Genomic DNA, 19,680 nt, shown 5'->3' with positions numbered 1-19,680 from the left:
AAAGACCTCCAGACACTTGAACTTCTTTACCTGACTTGCAGCTGAAAAACGATCAATAAAATATGTGAGTGAGCAAAAACTGGAATTTTAATTGGCATGCCGGCAGTTCAAAACATGCATCAGATCATCTACAAAGAGCAGTGATGACACTCATACAAAAGTCTTCGATGAGCTACAATAAAGATCAGCTGTACACTGCTCGCTGCCAAACATAAATACTTGAGGACATTTTTAATTGGAGCATTATCAGTCTGTTTGAGTCACGCTTCGTTAAATTTATAGACAAGTAACTCAGACAGTGAAGTAGGGTTGGGAACAGAAAACCGGTTCCAAATTAGACCTGAATCCAAAATGCCAAGAACCAAGTGCCTGTTGAGAAATCAAATTTCAGTTCTGCTTATCAGTTCCTAGACATGATAACCCTTTATTATTGCAAAAAAAAGCTACATATCTACAAAGACGTGGCTATCTGGCTGTCTACCTCATGCATCAACCCAAAAGTGTGTTGATTCATTGATACGAGCATGCATGGCTAACATCACAACAGTAGTGAAAGACTGATCACGGTAAACACTCAGAAGTGTGGCTTCACTTTATTAAAGAAAACAACAAGGCAAAGTGCAATGCATGTGGGAAGCTAATTAGCTGGAAGTCAGGATCCACATCAAATTAGACCAAACATTTTAGACAGCATGGTGTTGATCTAAAAGAATGTTTGATGTCTTGCAGTCTCTTAGCTCAAGTGTGTCATCAGCCAGCACCTCCAGTAGAGCCAGGGATACCTAGCCATTTTGCGTTTTTTGTGTTTCATTGCAAGGATACACTACCAAGGAAAAACTAGCACAATGTCTTTCTATAGCTCTATTTTCCTGGAGTGTTCCTTAGGGCCTTGTTAAGTGACAGACATGAATAGTTTATTTCAGTTTCACACTGGAAATGCTTAATAGAACAACAAAACTTGAGGTGGTCAAGCATCGGAATCCGTCCGACAATAGGAACCCTACTGCTACCTTTTTCACAGTGTGCAAATACCACAGCATCCACAAGAAAATGTATGTACTGACTGCATCACACGTTTTTACTGTATGTATGAACTTTATGAATGTTCTGTTAAAAAAACTTTGAATTTACTTATTTTAATGAGACAATAAAAGTCAAAGTAATCACTTAAAAGAATAAAGATATTTTTGTTATCTAAACATTTAACCTCTCTTTTTTTTACCATATTGGTACTGTGAAAGGGGATCCATAAGAACTGGAATTGATAGGCAGAATCAGAATTGACTGAATTCAATATCCAGCCTTAGAGCGAAGATCACAGGAAGGAAAGTCTGGCAACATCTGCTTCTTTGCAGACAATGTGTAAGGTCAGGACAGAAAAATCAAAATTCAGTTAGCAAGCCAGGGAGAATTTTTCAAGTCAGTCATTCTGTGCATACAGAATACATCACAAGGTATACTATGCAGGATTTCCCTAAAAAACAATGTATAGACTCAGCCAATAACAGTGGGCAGGGTGTGAGGTCAGGACTCGTAGCATGGTGACCGGGTTACATTGCTGTCTCCATCTCTCTCCTCTGCTCCGCTCTGCTCTCTATGTCGGTGTCATGGGTGTATAAAGAGCGGCAGGTCTGTGTGCCTGCTTGACTGAGGGTGGGGCTGAGCTACACACACACAGAGCAGAGAGGCCACAGCAGACAGGATGAAGCTCTGCACTCACACAAAATCCAGAAATGCTGCATCCTCCTGCAGGGTTATTCGGAGGTGTGGGCGTGTTTATTTGTGCTTTAGAACATAAAGCAAACACAGACAGACAAATCCTGCATGGTATACCTTTAAGAAGGCTGTGGGATATGGTCAAAAGCTGCACAAAAATCTAGTAATAAACCTTGAGTTTAGAATATTTATCTTGTTAACTTGCAACAGTTGAATAAGTTTAAATTAAAAACGTGCAATGATATATGGGGGTTATGCAATTCATTCAAAGCACTAAACAGTTTTTAAGAAACATATTCTTGTGTGCTTTGAGAAAAGCCCCTTTTAATGTCAATTTTAAAGCATAAAATACAGTAACAGCAGGTTAACTTGCTGACATTCTTCATTGTGATTCCTAAATGGGTTCATAATAAGGAAGTAAAGATCATCTTACAAGCTGCAGCTCTGCATCCCGCTTGGTGAACAGTTAAAGCTTGATTTGGTTAAACTGCTTATCAGACTGTTTAGTATTATGGAAAAATTAACTCTGACTCTTTCTTGGAGTGTTTTTAGACAATGCTGTAGTCTGCAGTCCACAATAATGTAGTCCATTTAGACAAGCATTTACCCTAATAATAAAGCTTTTAAGCCACAGCCTAATGGATAAGATTCCCGGAACCTTAACTTATTCCATATCATCTTACGGAATCGAACATTGAGGATTTCTACAAAGCTTACAATCAGTATTATATATATATATATATTGCAGGAAGGTGAAATATCAAATTATGGAAACCAATGACTTCATCTCCCCTGTAGTGACTCTGCAAGAAGATTAGCAGTATGGAAGAAAAACTTGCAGCAGACCTGATGAAAAAGGCCAATAGATCAAAAAACCTAAATCCCTAACTAATCCCACAGCATTCAGAATACACTAAAGAGATAAACAATAACAAATGTTTCCTCCCAATTTAGATAAGAATTCCTCTGAATTCCCACATCAATTGTCCTGCTCCATTACACACCTGCACTCTCCAGCGCCTGATCAAAAGATTTTAAGTACTACTTCAGAAGTTTTGTTCTCCCCTGACAGTCCAAAGGACTTGGACAAAGTCCAAGTTTTCACTGGCAGCACATGTAACTATCCTGGCTACTCATAAAGAAACCTAAATTTATGTTGGTCAAGATTAGAAAATGACTCCTCTACTTCTATATTAATGTCTGTATGACTCCGAATAGACTTACAAAAGTTAAATAAGCGGACATATTAATGACAAGCAGTGACTGGTCTCTTCCTTCTGACTGCAACTGGAACCGACTGAAGCTTCCCACGATCATCATGGCAGTAAATTGTCAGCAGCAACAAATGGGAAGCGAAAAATATGAGAGTCAAGGCAGAGAGAACAGACAGGGCCCTGGCTCTTTATGCAGTAGATAGAAAAACCATTTCCTGATAGTCATTCATTAATCTTTTGGCTTAGAAAACAGACTCATCAAAGTCACACTCTATGTTTGTTGACTCTTGAGACTCAAGCTTGATTCTCTTGACTCAGTCCATTACTGAACTAGCAACACAGCATTAAGATGCATCATTGTGCTGTAGCCTGATCTATATGCAAGGCTTTTGAAATGTCAGGAGGAATTACGTGATGAAAATCAACCCTCACTATTCAATCAACAGGGAATGTGAGACCTTCAAACATGATGCTACAATTGTAACTGACCACGTATACGCAGGCTGGAAAAGCATTCATCAAGACTACAAGGATGTAACTGATCACAAAATGTTCACTTCCACACTTCACGAGCAGAGAACGTATTCCAAGAGGGCTGATAAAAAAAAGGCAAACTACTGTTCCCCATTTTCCATAATTTCTCAGGTCAGAGGAAGATGCACCAACTAATTACAGTACCATCTGTTCGCAGGTGAATAATGAGACACCGCTCAAACACTGTAAGTGAATGCACTATTTTTAAACTCTAATAACATTACATCAAATTACAAGCATTGTAATTGTTTTGACATGCAGTAATGTATTACACACCAGGGAGGTTCAGGCAAGCAATTTGACTGCATAAAGATATGCTCCAGCATTACTGATAGTTCTACCGTATCTGTTGCCGTGGCGACTGCTGTAAACAGAAGGCTAATTACGAGTCTGAAGGAAACTTTTCAGACTGTATTCGCACTGAGATCTGTTATAAAAGCTCAAGAACATAATGATGTTTTTTTTTACAGATACTTTGGCAACTCTAACCCTTTTTAGATACCTACATCTTTTAGCTCCCACATCACAAGGAACAGGCAGAAACATCCCAGGCTTTATTACCATAATACTATAATGCTAAAGAATGTGCTTAAGATGCATCATACTGCACTCTGTGTATATTATGAACAACACATTATGTAGTGGTAACAGCCACAAATGATAATATCAGTTTGGAAACATGGATTGTAGCATAGAGAACCATTATATACAGGATAATTATCATCTCTCTTCACTTAACCTCAAAGCCTTTATTCTAACTTCAGTGTGAAGTCATTTCTGTTGATTTTTCACAGTGCATCCAGCAGGCCACAGTGCTTTAGCTCACACATTGATAATGAAATGTCATTTTTGCAGAAAATTATATCTCATCTATAAATAAAAGTGTCCTATCCAGCTGAATGACTTGTTATTCTACCCCAGACAATAAAAGGTCATTCATTGGAAACCATCTGTGGATCTGAATCCATCTGTGATTTATAGAGTCCTGTTTGTGCAAACATATTATTTATGCTCTTGTACCTCAGACCTTGCCAATTTTTCATTTATCACAGCTGACATCTCCCATGAGCAGACTACTGGCGAAAAACCAAACCACTGCTATCTCTATATGAAATATGAAAACTTTCACAATTTAAATGTGAGACAGGGTTTTGGCAGAGTGCTGATGGCGTGCACACATGTGCATGCTAATGTGACTTGCACCATGTTCAGCATAAATAAAACGTGGTGGGGTGAAGGTAACAGCACTGAGCTTTTCAATCAATAACCCTGCTGCCAGTGGGGGGTGGGGACCATTAGCACCAGTGAGCCAAGTAAAGTGACTCTGATGTGAAATGACAGCTGCTTTCACCATAGCCGTCCTACCATTTCCCTCATTGTCATTCACTCACACACACACAGACGCACACGGCTACCCTACATTGCGAGTGCAAACATACTGTTGTTTTGTTTTCAAAAAAATCAAAAACTGGATTCATTCATTTAAGCGTAAAGCCTCTCAGTTCCTAAACATCATTTCTTGCATTTTTCATCTTTTCCTCTTTAAGTAACAGCCAATTACTGTGTGAATTATAAAGTGAGACCTCTTGGGATGCTTCCAAAGCATCCCATCAAGTCCACTGACAATCTACAAACAGTTTGAAGTGACAACTAACAATATATAGCCCCACGCTTTACCAAGTAAATTACATTGTCTAGACCATAAAACATGCAAAAACTCAATCTTTTTCCAACTGTCACCTTAATAAGAATATCTATGGTGCAGCAAAGGCACATAATGTATACAAAAAGCATTGTCCTCCTTCAAATGGGCGTTGCTTAGTGCCTAATCACCATATCTCTTTGTGTAGGCTGTTGCACGGTGCACAATATGATTCATATGTAATCTTGGGTTGGCATTGATGCTCATATACTTTCTGAGATATAGGCCTAGTGGAGAGTAACCCCCCCATCCAAAACTAAGGTTTCATACATTTAACCTGTCCTAAGAGAGCTGTTATAAACGTTTAGTTAATTATGAATGAACTCAAAGCCTCCGAGGGGAAATCAAGCTTTTACGAGAACAGAATGGATTTTTGTTTACATTTGTAATGCCTATACATTTAATCACCGACAGGATGTTGCATAATTAATCCAACCTGATATTTATCATTATAGCATGCATCTCTGCAGCCTATTATGCCAAGTAAGCAGAACAGGCAAACGAGGGGGGGGGGAGTGGAGGACGTCTTCCTCTCCACTTTCACATCAAACTTTTTATTTTCGGCGTATTGAATCATGCTGTGGAGCATATGCTGTCACTTCCCTACCTCTCTCCTCCTGCTCTCTGCCCCGGGTCTGGTGATGAGCGCCGTGTCACCGCACACCACCGCCGCGTCCTCCACGAACACGCAGTCCGGGAGCGACTCGTCCGCGGGGAGCTCGACCACCTCCAGCCCGACCCGCGTCCTCAGGACCTCGACGTAAGCCTCGTGCTCCCTCCGCGCCTTGGCCAGGTCCACCTCCGACTGGCTGCTCCGGAGCGCTTCTTTAGCCAGGGACGCAGGGATTCCCCGGACGACGGCGTGGGTGTAATGACCAAAACCTGCCATTAAACCAGCCATGTTTTGCTTTCCCTTTACTTGGCACGCTCAGATCTGGGAGAAAAAAAAAAGGACCGAAAAACACCCTAACACACAACTCAGCGAATGAATGAGAGAAAGTGCTGTCAGCTAACCCGATTCTGCCCGGCTTGCTTATTGATTCCCTCTTACTTTGTTTGCTTTTTATTCTTTATTTACAGTAGCCTACATACAGTGTCAGTCAGCCCTGCTTCAGTCTCCAGGCGAGCGACAGCGCTTCGGTGACGCGCACCGACCATCACGTGTAGCCTACGAGTCTGTCAGCCCTCAGCGAGGCGTTCAGCCCAACAAGTGACAGTCTGTACACACTGAACCTAATGCTCAATCAATTTCACACTGAACCATTAAAGAGGGCTTGCAAGTCAAACTCTCTGATGCTTTCAAAGTCCCTTAAAGAAAAAAGAAAAATGCATATCCAATTATGTCTCCATATTTCTATATTTATAGGAATCAACAGACAGAAGTGTCCTTGTCCACATAGTGGTGTGTCTGAGCATCTATAATACACCTCATAAAATGTTTCTGTATAGCCTGCTATTATTAGATTTATATAGGATGCTTTATAGAAACAGAAACCTTCAACAGATGAAGTTGAACACAAGAAGACTGCAATTTCATCTTTTTCATCACCTCACATTAAAGATAAACATGGATGGCAATCATTCCCACATCCTCTGGTCATCAGAAGATTAACATACTTTGGGTGGAAAAATATGACAGTTTAGGAAACAAGGTCTTAAGGACAGCAAGATATTTTTATCTTGATGTGATAAGAGAGGGAGAAGTATTAAGAGGCGACCTTATTCTGTGAAACTGTACCGGTTGCCTACAAAGAGGAAATAAACTAACAACTGGTATAAAATGGTCCTTGACAATGGACAGACATTTCCCCAGAAAATGGGAGAAATTGATCACCTTCACTGCAAGCAACAAAGACGCTATCACATCTGGATCTGGATAAACCTGAGGACATAAACATAATGGACTTAGAAATGTAAATCCCACTTGGTCTCCATGCTTTGTTGATGTTTGTTTCTTCCTTTTGTGAAATATCTTTACATGGCTATAAATAAAATAAAAAAAAGTGACAATTCATCAACTTTGTGGGGGGATTTTGGAGACATAATGTAAGTGTTTCTTCTTGGCAGACTTTCTGAAATACAATACAAACTTCAAAGGCGAAAAATATATAAAAGAGGATCTCTTCTTGTCCTGCAGTGTGTGAAGTGTAGGGCAAGAAGAGTGTGAAAGGAGGAGCTGTGTCAAAGTGTATGTGTGTGTGTGTGTGTTTGTGTGCATGGGAGGAGGAAGGGGAGGGGAGGGGTGGGGGGGGTTATATTCCCTATGGTGCCATCTAAGGCAGGTTCTGGGCCCGGTGAAGCTGTCTGAATGGATGGAATGTTTCTTCAGACGTCCCAGAAGCACATTCTTCCACCGCGGGACCTCGGTTTGTCTTTTCTTGTTCCAGATTCACTCAATTATCCCCGACTGCTCTAAACATTCCAGGAGCCCCACATTCCTTTTTTTCCACTCCAGCCAGGATCACCAACCACCACCCTCCCAACACTAACACCTGCCCCCACCCAGACGTCTTTTTTTTTTTTTTTTTCCATCATTCCTCATCACAGATGGACGTGGCCCAAGAAAAGACCCTCTCTCTTTCTCTTTTCTCTCTCCACGCTGAGGAATTTGGGTTACTTTAGATGAAGGAAAGCCCTCATACTTTAGACACACCTGGCTGGTACATTGTGCAGTTATAAAAGAAATGAGTGAAAGCAGACACGATCCTCCAGCTGTGGATGAAGCGGCACCAAAAACAGCACCTCATATTTGTCTGCTATGATTGGACTCACGATGAGATTTCTAAAGTGACAAAGACTTGCAGAATTACACAGGTGCACGGTGGGCACGTTTAATCCTGAGCAGTCGGATGAATTCATGAGCCTAATTACCACCAAAGGACATGACATGAAATGAAAGCAGATATTTCTTTTTTTTTTTTTTGTAGATAGCTGACCAAAAGAAGAAAACGTAAGCTATGGCATTTCAACAGCAGCTAGAACTGTTGTCAGATACAAGAGGTTTTTCAGCTATCTAGGAAATTTTTGGATAAAGCCTCTCAGAAGTCTACTGTATGGAAAGACATGTTTCATTTAGAGGGAAAGGATACAGTGAGATTTATCACCACTTACCATTTTCCACAAAACTAGCAGTTTAGCTATTTAGGTGCACTCATGCTCAGTGAAAGCAACATCTTAAAAGGACCTCGGAGCTGCCAAAAAGTATTCTCGAAAACGTAGGGAACCACAATCAAGAGGAGAGACACGCTGTAGGTAGGGAGGTGTGCGGCTAGAATATCTGTACATACATCCATTATGTAAAACTAGACATGACAAGCTGAGGGAAATTCAAGACTTCATCACACAATAACTCCTGGAATGCGCCGAGCTCCGCAGATTGATGATATCTTGTCAGAGTATCAGAGTGAGGATTTTTTCCTTGAACTTGTCGTTACTATAATTAATTTAGACACAAATGGCGGACATGTTTCCACACAATCATGGCTGCAGATTACATTTTTTCGACAACGCCGCGGATTCTTCAGACTTCGACAGTGAGGGATTGGTATGTGGATGTAAACTGACCCTGTTTCACAAAGATTACTTTTGTTCGTCTCTGTTTCACATCACACTCAAGTAGAGGTTCTGCCTGATATTAAAATCGCTGCGGTGGAGGCATTACATTTTTCACCTCAATATGTGCCACCCACATCTCTCTGATTAGTTGTGTGATTTATATAAGTCTGGTGTCAGGGACGTTGATGGTTATTTCCACCAAAAAGAGCTTTATAGGCAGGTTTACAAATGGTGATGTCATCTTTCTTCATATCTAGTTACCAAGCTATAGCCATTAAAAATGGCGACGAGAAAATGACAACAAGCTTGGAAGACATCGACACTACTGCACAGGTTGTTGTAATTCAACTTACAGAAACTCTTAAAGGGATAGTCCAACATTTTGGGAAATGTGCTTATTCCCTTTCTTCCTGAGATTTAGTTTAGAAGATTGACACCACACTCGTGTTTGTACAGTCATTATGAAGCTACAGCCAGTTAGCATAACGTAGCATAAAAACCGGGAAACAGCTAGCCTGGCTCTCTCAGGGCCTTAAAATCAGACATCAAGTCAGTGCTAGCCACTATCCTATTCCACAGGCCCACAGCGAAAGTTTACTGTAAGTCCCTCAGTGGCTTGAAAATCACTGAAGACACAAACTGATGAAATACAGTAGACCAAGATCCAAGAGTAAGGTGAACTGCAGAGTATCTCATAATCATTTAAGTAGAAATATGCACTCTTCAACTTAAAGCATCCCCAAAATAATCTTGAAGGAAGAGATTACACAAGTGGGGATACATAGAAAGTGTGCTCTAACAAGATTATGTCTCAGTCATCCTTTACATTTATTTACATCAAGATAACAAAGACAAAACAGTCGACCATGTGGAGCCAAAGACGAGACAGAACCTCTGTCTCCCTTTAAAGAAACAGCAAAACTCACAAACGTGAAACAAAGTGAATTAAACTATTGTGATGGGTAGATCCTAAGAGTTAAACCTTCCTGCAGTCTTTTCAGATCTAAATAACTCCACTCAGTGTTTTAATCAGTGCCCTCATCTTTGCCCCCGTTCACATGAAAACGAGCCATAACTCAGCAGGCTTCCTGCTGCTCCATGAACTGACAGAGAAAGGAAGTGTTGCTAGTACACACTGCATACCAGTTACGACATTCATCTTGAATATAGTACAATGGAATCTGTTGTTTAAACACGCTGTGCTGTCCTGTTCTGTTCCATCTGTCACTTGGATATAAATGGTGAAGCTCGCCACAGACTTCCTGAGAACTGATTCTGAGGGCTTCTGTCGCTTCAACTGTGAGTGCTCCTGGTGGGATCTGACAATGGGTTTCCGTTACATTGAGCCACGAAACGACGCACAATTCCTCAAACTTTGTGTGAACAGTGAAATCGCTTCAGCATCCCAGCTGGAGGCTGTGAAGCTGCGGAGGCACCCACATTACAGAACTTCAAGCATAATCCAGTGATAATTTCTATAAGGGACATTTGGGGGGGTGGGGGGGGGGGTGAGGGAGTATGTGTACTGTATGCGTGTGAGAAACGGTGGTCGTTAGACAGCCTTAGTGGAAACTATTATGCCAGGGAAATAACAACACGGAGACGCATGTCCAGCTTTTGGAATGTTTCCTGAACTGAATGGGTAATTATGGCATGAAGATTACTGAATGTTATTCTCCATTGACGTAAAATGGCAACAGTGTTTCCTATACAGATGGTAGGATGCACACATGGAGCTATTCACACGCAAGTAGACTCAAATATTCACACGCACTGTTCCAGCGATTTAATGATGCGCTTCCACAAAGCTGGGGGGACTTGTGAGAGACATATTAAAGGATAGGTTCACAATTGTTATAGTCGGGTGTCCAATTAACACATTTTTCTTGCTGTTCATACTGAGATCCCTTCATAATGAACGTTTAATATAAATGATGGGGGACAAAATCCACAGTCCTCTTTCTGTGCAAAAAATGAAGTTTATCTGAAGTTAATATAAAGCTTCAGCCGTCCATATTAGTCACATCAAGTCAATATCTTAGAAAGTTAAAGTCACCTCAAGGCCAAATTCCCTCTTTTTGTTATGATCCTTCCACTGCAGCTGAACAGGAAAACACTGTCCATCGAGACCCAAAGATGGAATTTTTTACTGAATAGATTGTAACTGTAAGATATCCACTTTATTTGATTAACTCAGACAGCTCAGGTCTCATATTAGCTTCATACATCTTTGCTCAAAACAAGGATTGGACTAGATTTTGTCCTACATCTCTTACATTGTAAGCACATTTGGAGGGGATCCTCTAATGGTCAATATGAACAGGAGGAATGATTACAATCGATGTTCATATGGGTTACGGATTGTTATTGTATTATTAAGACTTGAAAAATTGTGAACCTGTCCTTTATAAACAGTGTGATCAAAATAAGTATAGAGCATCCTAACTTTTAAGTGCCTTGAATGGATCAAGCTCAGTCTTTCAAAGCGGGATAACGCTGCTGATGACATCAGTTCAAAAAGCAACATCCAGAACCATAGCATACAAGTGTTTCCATAGGCTGAGTAACACCTGCCATAATATGTAAGCTGATCTCGATGTTTAAAACCAATAGAGCGCCCCTTTAATAACTTCAATTTGACATTTACATAGGCAAGTACACACACACACACACACACACACACACACACACACACATTTGCATAATACAGTTTGGAAATACAAACAACAGTGCGATGCACATGTGCTCACACAGACACACCCCCTGTCCAAATATGCAGCGCGCACACAGACAGGCACACCTCCAATTCAAATACTCAGACAGATACAGGCTTTCTGGATCTGTTCTCTATGTAATCATATGAATATTCTATTTGAAGTATGCAGGGATTTCTGGCATCTCTGTATTGGTCATTCTTTAAAAAAAAAAAGAAAAAAGAAAAAAAAAACATGCACAAAGTTATCCTTTACACATCACCATCTAGTGTCTTGAACGGGAAGTATGAAAATATGCCCATAAAAATCACAACCTAAACCCAGACAGTCCGGCGTGGACAAACTTAAAAACTACTTACTACTAGTCTTAAGTGTTAAATGTCAACTTGCTGTCCACCTCAGGTACAGAGCGACCTGGATAAATTATTAAAAGTATTTCTACCAGAATTGACAGTTTTAAGAGTTAGTTTCCGCTGCTATGATTTATTCTCTTATAAAGGGAATACGAATATGATTCAGGATTTGTAGTTAAACGTTGATTCACAACCCGTCAAAGTCAACCGGACAACAGTCCGCAAGAATAAACTGACAAACAAAAGATGTACAAACTCACCGGAGAGGCTCTTCAGCCGCCTTGACATTGTTCTACACATGAGGTTACAGGGGAGAGGTGGTGGTTAAATGTCCGATCCTCATAAACACAAATAAACACTCTGCCCTCATGCAAAATGTCCTCTTTGGAATCTGCCAGCCGTTCATGGCAATAATAATGGTTTATGTTGGGTCTTTACGCACTTCGTTTCCGTCTGGTGAGAGTTTTCATCGATCGGAATAATTTGAAAACTTCGGTGGACTTATTGAGACCCCTGATGTAAAAAGTAGACAAAGACCAAGTATTTGTCTCCCCCCACCAACATCACCAACACCACAACATCTCTTGTGGAAAATTGGATCACTTTACCTACAACGGGACCCACTTTTTCCCCCCGAAACGTGATGGACAGATTGCGTGAAAATGTTCAATTGCCTCAAGGAATGAATTCAAAGGAATTTCCCTGCATGAAGAACATATTTAACAAGCCTTTAAGCTGTCAGGAATGCTTTGTGGTCTGCTGGCCAAAGGGAGAGAAATATGTTAATAATGTAGGCTACTGCCATACCAAATATGGCAATATTGTTACGTCTGAGCTCTGGTGCGCATCTGGAAACGCTTAGCTCCTCTGAATAAAGGCACTGGAGAGCCAGAAATAGACGCTGTTAAACGTATTTCTGCCCACACCTTTAAGACTCACATAGAAAAACCTACAGCTATTTTAAATGTGACCACTGCAACAAGCTATAAAAGTGTATTTAACAAAGTGCTTTAATCAGCAAAAGCATTACTGACACAAAACTCAGCAGTACTCTCACATTCAGACACTGTAACAACTGACACTTAAATAAGTCACTTTTTAATGCTTTTTGGCATGTTTTCTATACCCTTGGCTATTATATATAATATAAATATTCTATGCATTCTTTATGACAGGCCTATTTTAAATCACAGGATAGCAATAGTGCGTAAAACCATCAGTCTACTTCATTATAAAACGTCGGAGTTGTCAACTTAAACCAAAAAAAGTAAAAATATCCAGTCATTTCTTTCATTTTTGTTGACATAAAGAAAAGAGGAGAAATGTCACAACAGGAAAAAAAAGTAGCAATAAACCACCTAAACTCTACGCTTCCACAAAAAAAAGTCACTTGAACTTGGGTTGATAGATGTGAGAAGCGAGCAGAGGAAGAAAATGAAAGGGGGATAAACAAGGAGGGAAAAATGTGAGACGGAAAAGTGTGTTCAGATGGGATCCAGGGGGGAAAAATCCATTTTAGAGAGAGAAAAAAAGAAAGGTTTAGACAGGGTGGAGCTTAGGTCTTGGATGGAAAATGCGCCGAGAAACATTCCTGGCATAGTTTGGGAACAGTTCAGCAGGCAGCCCAGGAACGACGTCAGCTTCCCACTACGGTATAAAAGTCCGGAGGTGGCCGGACCTCAGCAGACTGCAACCGCTTTACCGAGAGCTTCATCTACTCTAAAGGAGCCTCTAACACTAGAGACTACCAGCAAACAAATCAAGAGAGACAGACGACTGAGCGAGGGAATACCTAAGGACTCTTCCGAAGACAGACTATATCAACCTTTCATAAACAGGGAAAAGGATTCCTCTTGAACACGCACAAGAAATTTATCCAAGATGCTGATGCTTACTGTTGTCGTTACCTTCCTTGGAAGCCTCAACTTGGTGAGTTATTTCTTTATTTTATCTTTCTGGAAGGGGGAAAGTTTCAGCATGCTGTTATAATGATCTGTTCTTGGCCTAAAGAGGAGAAGCTGAACAAATCTTTTTAATAACTAGATGAAAATAGCGAGAGGGTTTTTCTAGTTGTGAGATATTCTGTGTGGCGTGATTTTAAAAAGTTTCAGTCTTTAATATATGATTTTGTTGTTGGCTGTACAGGTCTTCTCCGCCGCCGCCTCCTCCTCTTGCCCCTCCATCTGTGAATGTCCGCGGGAGATGCCCAAGTGCGCACCCGGCGTGAGCGTCGTCCTGGACGGCTGCAGCTGCTGCAAAGTTTGCGCCAGGCAGCTGAACGAGGACTGTAGCCTGACCGAGCCGTGTGACCACACTAAAGGGCTGGAGTGTAACTTTGGGGCCAGCTTTGCTGCTGCTACTACTCGTGGCATCTGCCGAGGTATGTATGAAACTCCAGCTCCAGATGTGCATGCTTCTCAGTCTGAAGTAGTTTTTTTTTTTTTTTAAATAAGGGGGGATTTTATTTAGGAGTATAGGGACCTGTGTGATTTCAGCTCTGTGGAATGCAGATAGGAGGAAACTTAGACTAAACCTCAAAGCACAGACAGCCCACTGTGGGGGGACAGAGACTCCTCAGGCAGCCTGAAGAATTTCACAGTTTAACTGATCCTTATCTGGCAGCCATGTGATGTCTTCAGCAGAAGTCTCTGAGCAGAGCAGGAAAGAATAACATTCCTTTCCTCCTGTTTTTTCTCTCTGCTGCAGCCAAGTCAGAGGGCAGACCCTGCGAGTACAACAGCAGGATCTACCAGAACGGAGAGAGCTTCCAGCCCAACTGTAAACACCAGTGCACATGCATCGATGGGGCAGTGGGATGTGTCCCACTGTGCCCACAGGAGCTCTCCCTGCCCAACCTGGGATGTGCCAACCCCAGACTGGTCAAGGTAGCAGGCCAGTGCTGCGAAGAGTGGGTGTGCGATGATGGCAAGGAGACAGACATCCTGGAGAGGATCTTTGGCAAAGACACAATGACTGATGAGCAGGAAAGAGATCTGACCAACAGGAACGAGCTCATCTCAGTTGTCAAGGGAGGACTCAAGTCTTTACCTGGTAAGAAAAGTAGTCTTTCATTCTGCAAGTTATTTGTTTTTTCTGGATATCTATGTGGAAGATCTTAAAATATAGAAGATTCTAAGTTGCTAATGTTATGTTTTTTTTCCTCTTTTCTTTTAATAACAGCATTCAGAGCACAGCCTGAGGTCCACATGTTTGACAGCCAGAAGTGCATCGTCCAAACCACACCCTGGTCCCAGTGCTCCAAGAGCTGTGGAACAGGCATCTCCACCAGAGTCACCAATAACAACAGCGAGTGCAAGCTGGTCAAAGAGACAAGAATCTGTGAAGTGCGACCATGCACCCAGTCACCTTACTCCAGTCTGAAGGTAAGCCTGAGCCACCATGACTGAAAGTGATGGATGCATGCATGATACTGAAAATACATCCCTGCTGGCTCTGAGTGCATGACTGATGGTCCCTCTCTCTGTTCATTTGTCTGCAGAAAGGAAAGAAGTGCAGCAGAACCAAGAAGTCAAGCCAGCCAGTGAAGTTCACCTACGCCGGCTGCTCCAGCCTGAAGAAGTACAGGCCCAAATACTGCGGAGCCTGCGTGGACGGCCGCTGCTGCAGCCCTCACGACACCAGAACCATCCGTGTCAAGTTCCGCTGCGAGGACGGCGAGACCTTCAACAAGAACATCATGATGATCGAGTCCTGCAAGTGCACCTACAACTGCCCCCATGCCAACGAAGCCTCCTACCCCTTCTACCGCCTCTCCAACGATATCCACAAGTTCAGAGACTGATTGGTGAAAGTGAACGTCCCAAACCCCTAAACCAGAGAGATCAGCAGCAACAATGGCAGCCAATGGCAGTCCAGATGAATGCAGGGGTGTAAATAGACCACCAATCAACTACCAGCTTCTTGTTGTAACTAGATTCCCAAGGAATTGTGGGCTTACATCATGAGGACTTTATGAAGTGCACTGTTTGCTGTGACTACATCAGCATTCTTAACTAAGAACTGCTTCGTATTAATGGAGCATCCAAGGTAGCTTCGTTATGGAGCAAGATGTAATTAATATTTGTACATTTATGTTAGTCGCTGATATCAATTCACTGTGTATATTTTGATCCTTAACATCAGACATGACCCAGACTGTAGACTTGTGTGTGTATATGTACATATGCACATGCGCAACATCAATTAGCATACCATCCTGTATCTTAAGAACAAGACACCGAAATGTCACCTCTCGACTTGTTTAACAAGTGTATGGTTTCTTTCCCTCCTGACGTGGGCATTATTGTTCATGTTTTGTGGCAGCTATTGAACTCCCTTCATGAAAAAGACAAAGCGAAACATGTCAAAGGATGAATGAATGTTTTTATTATTGTTATTAATATTATTTATCAAAAATGTAGCTACTTTATTTGGATATTATGTGTCATACTGGAATAAATTGTAAAATGATTTAATTTTATATGCTACAAATAAAACTGATTTATTTATGAAATATGACACTGCCTGAGTTCAGTATGTTCAACCTGCACTCAAAGTACAATGCTCACATGCACACAGCTGGGGGAAGTTATTTTAAGTCACTATTTCCAGAGAAAATCCTCCTGTTATATCATTCTGTAGACCCAACAGATTCTCAGACAGACACTGAGCGGGGTCAGTCTGCTCTTATATAACACAACCTTGGAGGCTCTCCCCTGACTTTCTGTGCTTTGGAATGCCATTCTGAAGCGAGCTAGCTTTCTTTTATTTGATCTGGCTAAGCCATACACTTGACTGATTCCGAGAGGGGGAAAAAAAAGATTAAGTCCACGAGTAGCAATGAGTATGGGAGTATGCCAAGAATCTTAAGTGCTGCTCTGAATGGGCTGGGATTAGACACCATGCAACAAGGACAAAGACTATTATTGTACACAATGAGCTGTATACAAAGAATGCATTCCCGGGTATGCTTTTTTTTTCACACAGTGGAATAGCACTACCAAATTGACCTAATTCATTAGCAGTTGCCTTTAAAAGTGAATTAGCTGCATTGGCCTCTGCTGACTCTTAAACTGCAGGGGTCTGCTAAACAGTTGTAAACAGTCCTGCGAAGAAGGGAGGCTTAAGTCTCCCTTTAAGGTTTCAGTTTAACAGGCATTAAGAAATACTATTATGATGTAGAAACAGGGGAAGGGCAGGAAACAGGGGTAACATGGTTGCTCATGTGGTCATAGAAACTTCAAGTTTTGTTTTCCAGCTACTGAAACAGTGTTGCTACTGTCACATAAACACCACTTGACTCCCGTTTTGGCGTTTTCATTATTCATGTTTACCTGAGCTCAGATTGGTTCTGTATGCTTGTGGCTTTAAGTTTTATGACCCTGAAGTGCAAAAAAACCCAGTGCAATATTACATTTATAATTAAAGAACAACAAGTACCAGTCTAAAAAGGATGGAGTTTACCCTTGTGTGTTATTCTTCTATTTCAGACACAGGGTCTGATGGCAAAGGTTTGCACCTGGTGCAAAATACCGACAGTAAGGTTTGAACTGGGGTAGTGAGAGCAGAGCTCAGGGGCAACGACAGGGAAGGGTTTCTTTTTTGATCCAGGTAGAGGGAGCGGCTCAGGAATGCAGCAGTGGCTCAGAAAGCAGACATCCTGATGGGCGGCAGATGTTGGAAAATATTTCAGAGCAACATGTTCACTTTAGCTAAGAAGATTTTCCAAATATACACAAACACTCCAGAGTACTCACTTGTATCCACAAAGGGCATTTTACCTCCTCACAAACAACTATAAAAATGTGTCTATCTCAATCTACATGGCACTTCTGCACAACTTTCCTGCACTGCTGCTGGAAATAAGTCTTAATCGAGTGCATTTAATAAGAGGTTGAGCAGGACACATTGCCTTTGATTGAGCTGCATACCGCACAGGATGTGCCCACTGAGGTTTTACAGATTGCTCACATGAAAGGCTTCTGAGGTTTACCTAATCACAAAGATGTGTGGCTGCCCCTTGCAGCCATGATTTACAGTCAAAACACTTTCAGGGAGTCCTGTTTTTGCTCTTTCCCTTTCTGTTGGTTCCTAAAGAAGAAAATTTCCATCTCAGTTCTTCATAGTTTGGAAAGTGCCATGCAATCAGACTGTCATTTGTCTTGTTAACACAATGCAGCTAACTTGGTTATGTAATGGTATTTGTATGTTATGTGAGCAGTCCTTTCGGTCATCCGTAGCATTCCTCTATAACGTACAGACAAGCACAGTAGCGAGGTTCACAATCCCTCAGCCTCAACTGTCTCGGAGAACCCGAAGACCATGTTTATTGTGAGAAATAAATTGTGGTGTCCCGGCCAACAGTGCACAAACCTGTAAAAACTATCGCTCTCAGACACACAGGCAAACAAGGCTCTCACACACAGGCGCCCCAGCAATTAAATCACTCAGCGACTACCTCATTCCCTGAACCCAAAATGTGTTTATATGACAAAGACATTAGCGTTAAAGCTTCATCAAGCACTACGTAATGCTGTGCAACCAGAAGCTAACAGATTCGGGAGAGGCCATTACAGCATGCTGGAAGCTGCTGAGCACTGATGTCAGCTATTTTACAGCCCCCTTGTCTATAACCTCAGGTTAATATTCACTGTTATAAGGAACCCAGTGGCAAGAAGCAAGAAGGGTTAGAGGCTGGCCACCAAGTACAAATGCAGAACCAGCCTCTTGTTTTAAAAAGCACCATCTGCTGGACAAAATAGGAAAAAGCATTCTGTGTGATTTTTAACTAGATCTACACACCTGATGACACCTGCACCTGCCTCATCGTTATAAAATGTTACAATGCTATAAAATTACAATGCTATTTTAAATTATGTATTTGCCTTTTACATTTTAAATTTCTCACTGTAAAACAGTGATGTAAAAGACATCCGTTTGCCAAATCCTGACAGGGTGTGGGACCCTCTTGTAATCAGTATCAACTCTCTCTCTCTCTCTCTCTCACACACACACACACACACACACACACACACACAACAAGTCTTCTGACACACCCATCAGATCCCCATCCGCAATTACATAAGAATAACTGATGAACAGGATTAGGGGAAAATCAGAGTCAATTCCCTCCCAGGCTGTTGGATTGTACTGTCGGCCCCCTGAGGGCCGCTGGCTACTGGAGTGATTATTTGCTCAAACAAGCTGAGCATTGATGGAAGAGGTATTGAGCCTTTGGGCGTCTTGAATCTCAGACCAATGGAGACAATGCTGCACTGAATAGTCTTCAAGGGGGCATATACAATCGACAGTTGAGCTAATGTTGGCATTTGCTCTCGCTATTGTCTGACGTGGGTAGACCAATGAGATCACATAATCAGAAGCTGTACATTTTCCTTCATTTTCCGTTTCCCTGCAGAGATGGTATTGAATGCCACTTCTGCTCACTGGCTTTGTGGTTCATGCAAGACTATTTTCTTTGTCAGTTAAAGTGATCGAAATTAAAGCAATGATTAATAAAAGTATTAAAAAAACACATACATTTTAAATGCTTATTTGTTTTATTAGAAGACTGTAAATATTAAATTACATCAGTTTATAAGGAGTCTAGTGTTGATACTCAGAAAACAGGCGACAAAGTGAATTCTGACTGAGGTTTGACTTTAATATTTGCGGCATGTTAAACTTCAGCGCGTCAACCTCAACTTTTTAATAATGCCTTAATTTGTATCTACAATCCATTTTCAATCCATACACTTTCAATGTTTCATATACAGAATATCTCAGATGTTGACTATCCACAGACTGCCTTACACAATATTGTCGCACCTGTTGACACTCAATTGATATAATTAATAACTATAAGGTTTATTAACATTAGAATCTAAAAACAG

At 41.4% G+C, this 19,680-nt stretch overlaps 2 protein-coding genes across 3 annotated transcripts in view; one reads left to right on the top strand and one right to left on the bottom strand.

The window, feature by feature from the left end:
- The window catches only part of ddah1 (dimethylarginine dimethylaminohydrolase 1), an 80,937-nt gene extending 68,664 nt beyond the window's left edge, over window positions 1–12,273 (bottom strand). Inside the window, exons 1-2 of one of the 2 annotated variants that reach the window (XM_044361685.1) lie at window positions 6,259–7,104; window positions 5,774–6,100 (exon numbers count right to left, since the gene is read on the bottom strand). In XM_044361685.1, coding sequence (XP_044217620.1) covers window positions 5,774–6,067 — 294 coding nt within the window. In that variant the 5' untranslated portion in view covers window positions 6,068–6,100; window positions 6,259–7,104. Of the gene's footprint in view, window positions 1–5,773; window positions 6,101–6,258; window positions 7,105–12,048 lie in introns of those variants that run through there. The other variant, XM_044361686.1, reaches the window with a different exon arrangement.
- Window positions 12,274–13,461: 1,188 nt separating this feature from the next.
- On the top strand, window positions 13,462–16,190 carry ccn1 (cellular communication network factor 1). The gene is made up of 5 exons (XM_044361684.1): window positions 13,462–13,717; window positions 13,934–14,168; window positions 14,495–14,839; window positions 14,969–15,171; window positions 15,288–16,190. The coding sequence occupies exons 1-5, from the start codon at window positions 13,670–13,672 to the stop codon at window positions 15,588–15,590; spliced, it is 1,134 nt and encodes a 377-aa protein (XP_044217619.1). The 5' UTR covers window positions 13,462–13,669; the 3' UTR covers window positions 15,591–16,190.
- Window positions 16,191–19,680: the final 3,490 nt, after the last annotated feature.

This window comes from Thunnus albacares, chromosome 9, assembly GCF_914725855.1.
Source record: "Thunnus albacares chromosome 9, fThuAlb1.1, whole genome shotgun sequence".
In the NCBI taxonomy this organism is placed as follows: domain Eukaryota; kingdom Metazoa; phylum Chordata; class Actinopteri; order Scombriformes; family Scombridae; genus Thunnus; species Thunnus albacares.
This window is presented reverse-complemented; position numbering and strand designations above follow the sequence as displayed.

What these genes read in the sequence shown, in the direction of transcription:
- ccn1 (XM_044361684.1), top strand. Translation starts at nt 13,670, where the DNA reads ATGCTGATGCTTACTGTTGTCGTTACCTTCCTTGGAAGCCTCAACTTG. An exon ending in TCCTTGGAAGCCTCAACTTG is followed by an intron (nt 13,718 to 13,933) that starts GTGAGTTATTTC and finishes TTGGCTGTACAG; the next exon opens with GTCTTCTCCGCCGCCGCCTC. An exon ending in CACCTTACTCCAGTCTGAAG is followed by an intron (nt 15,172 to 15,287) that starts GTAAGCCTGAGC and finishes ATTTGTCTGCAG; the next exon opens with AAAGGAAAGAAGTGCAGCAG.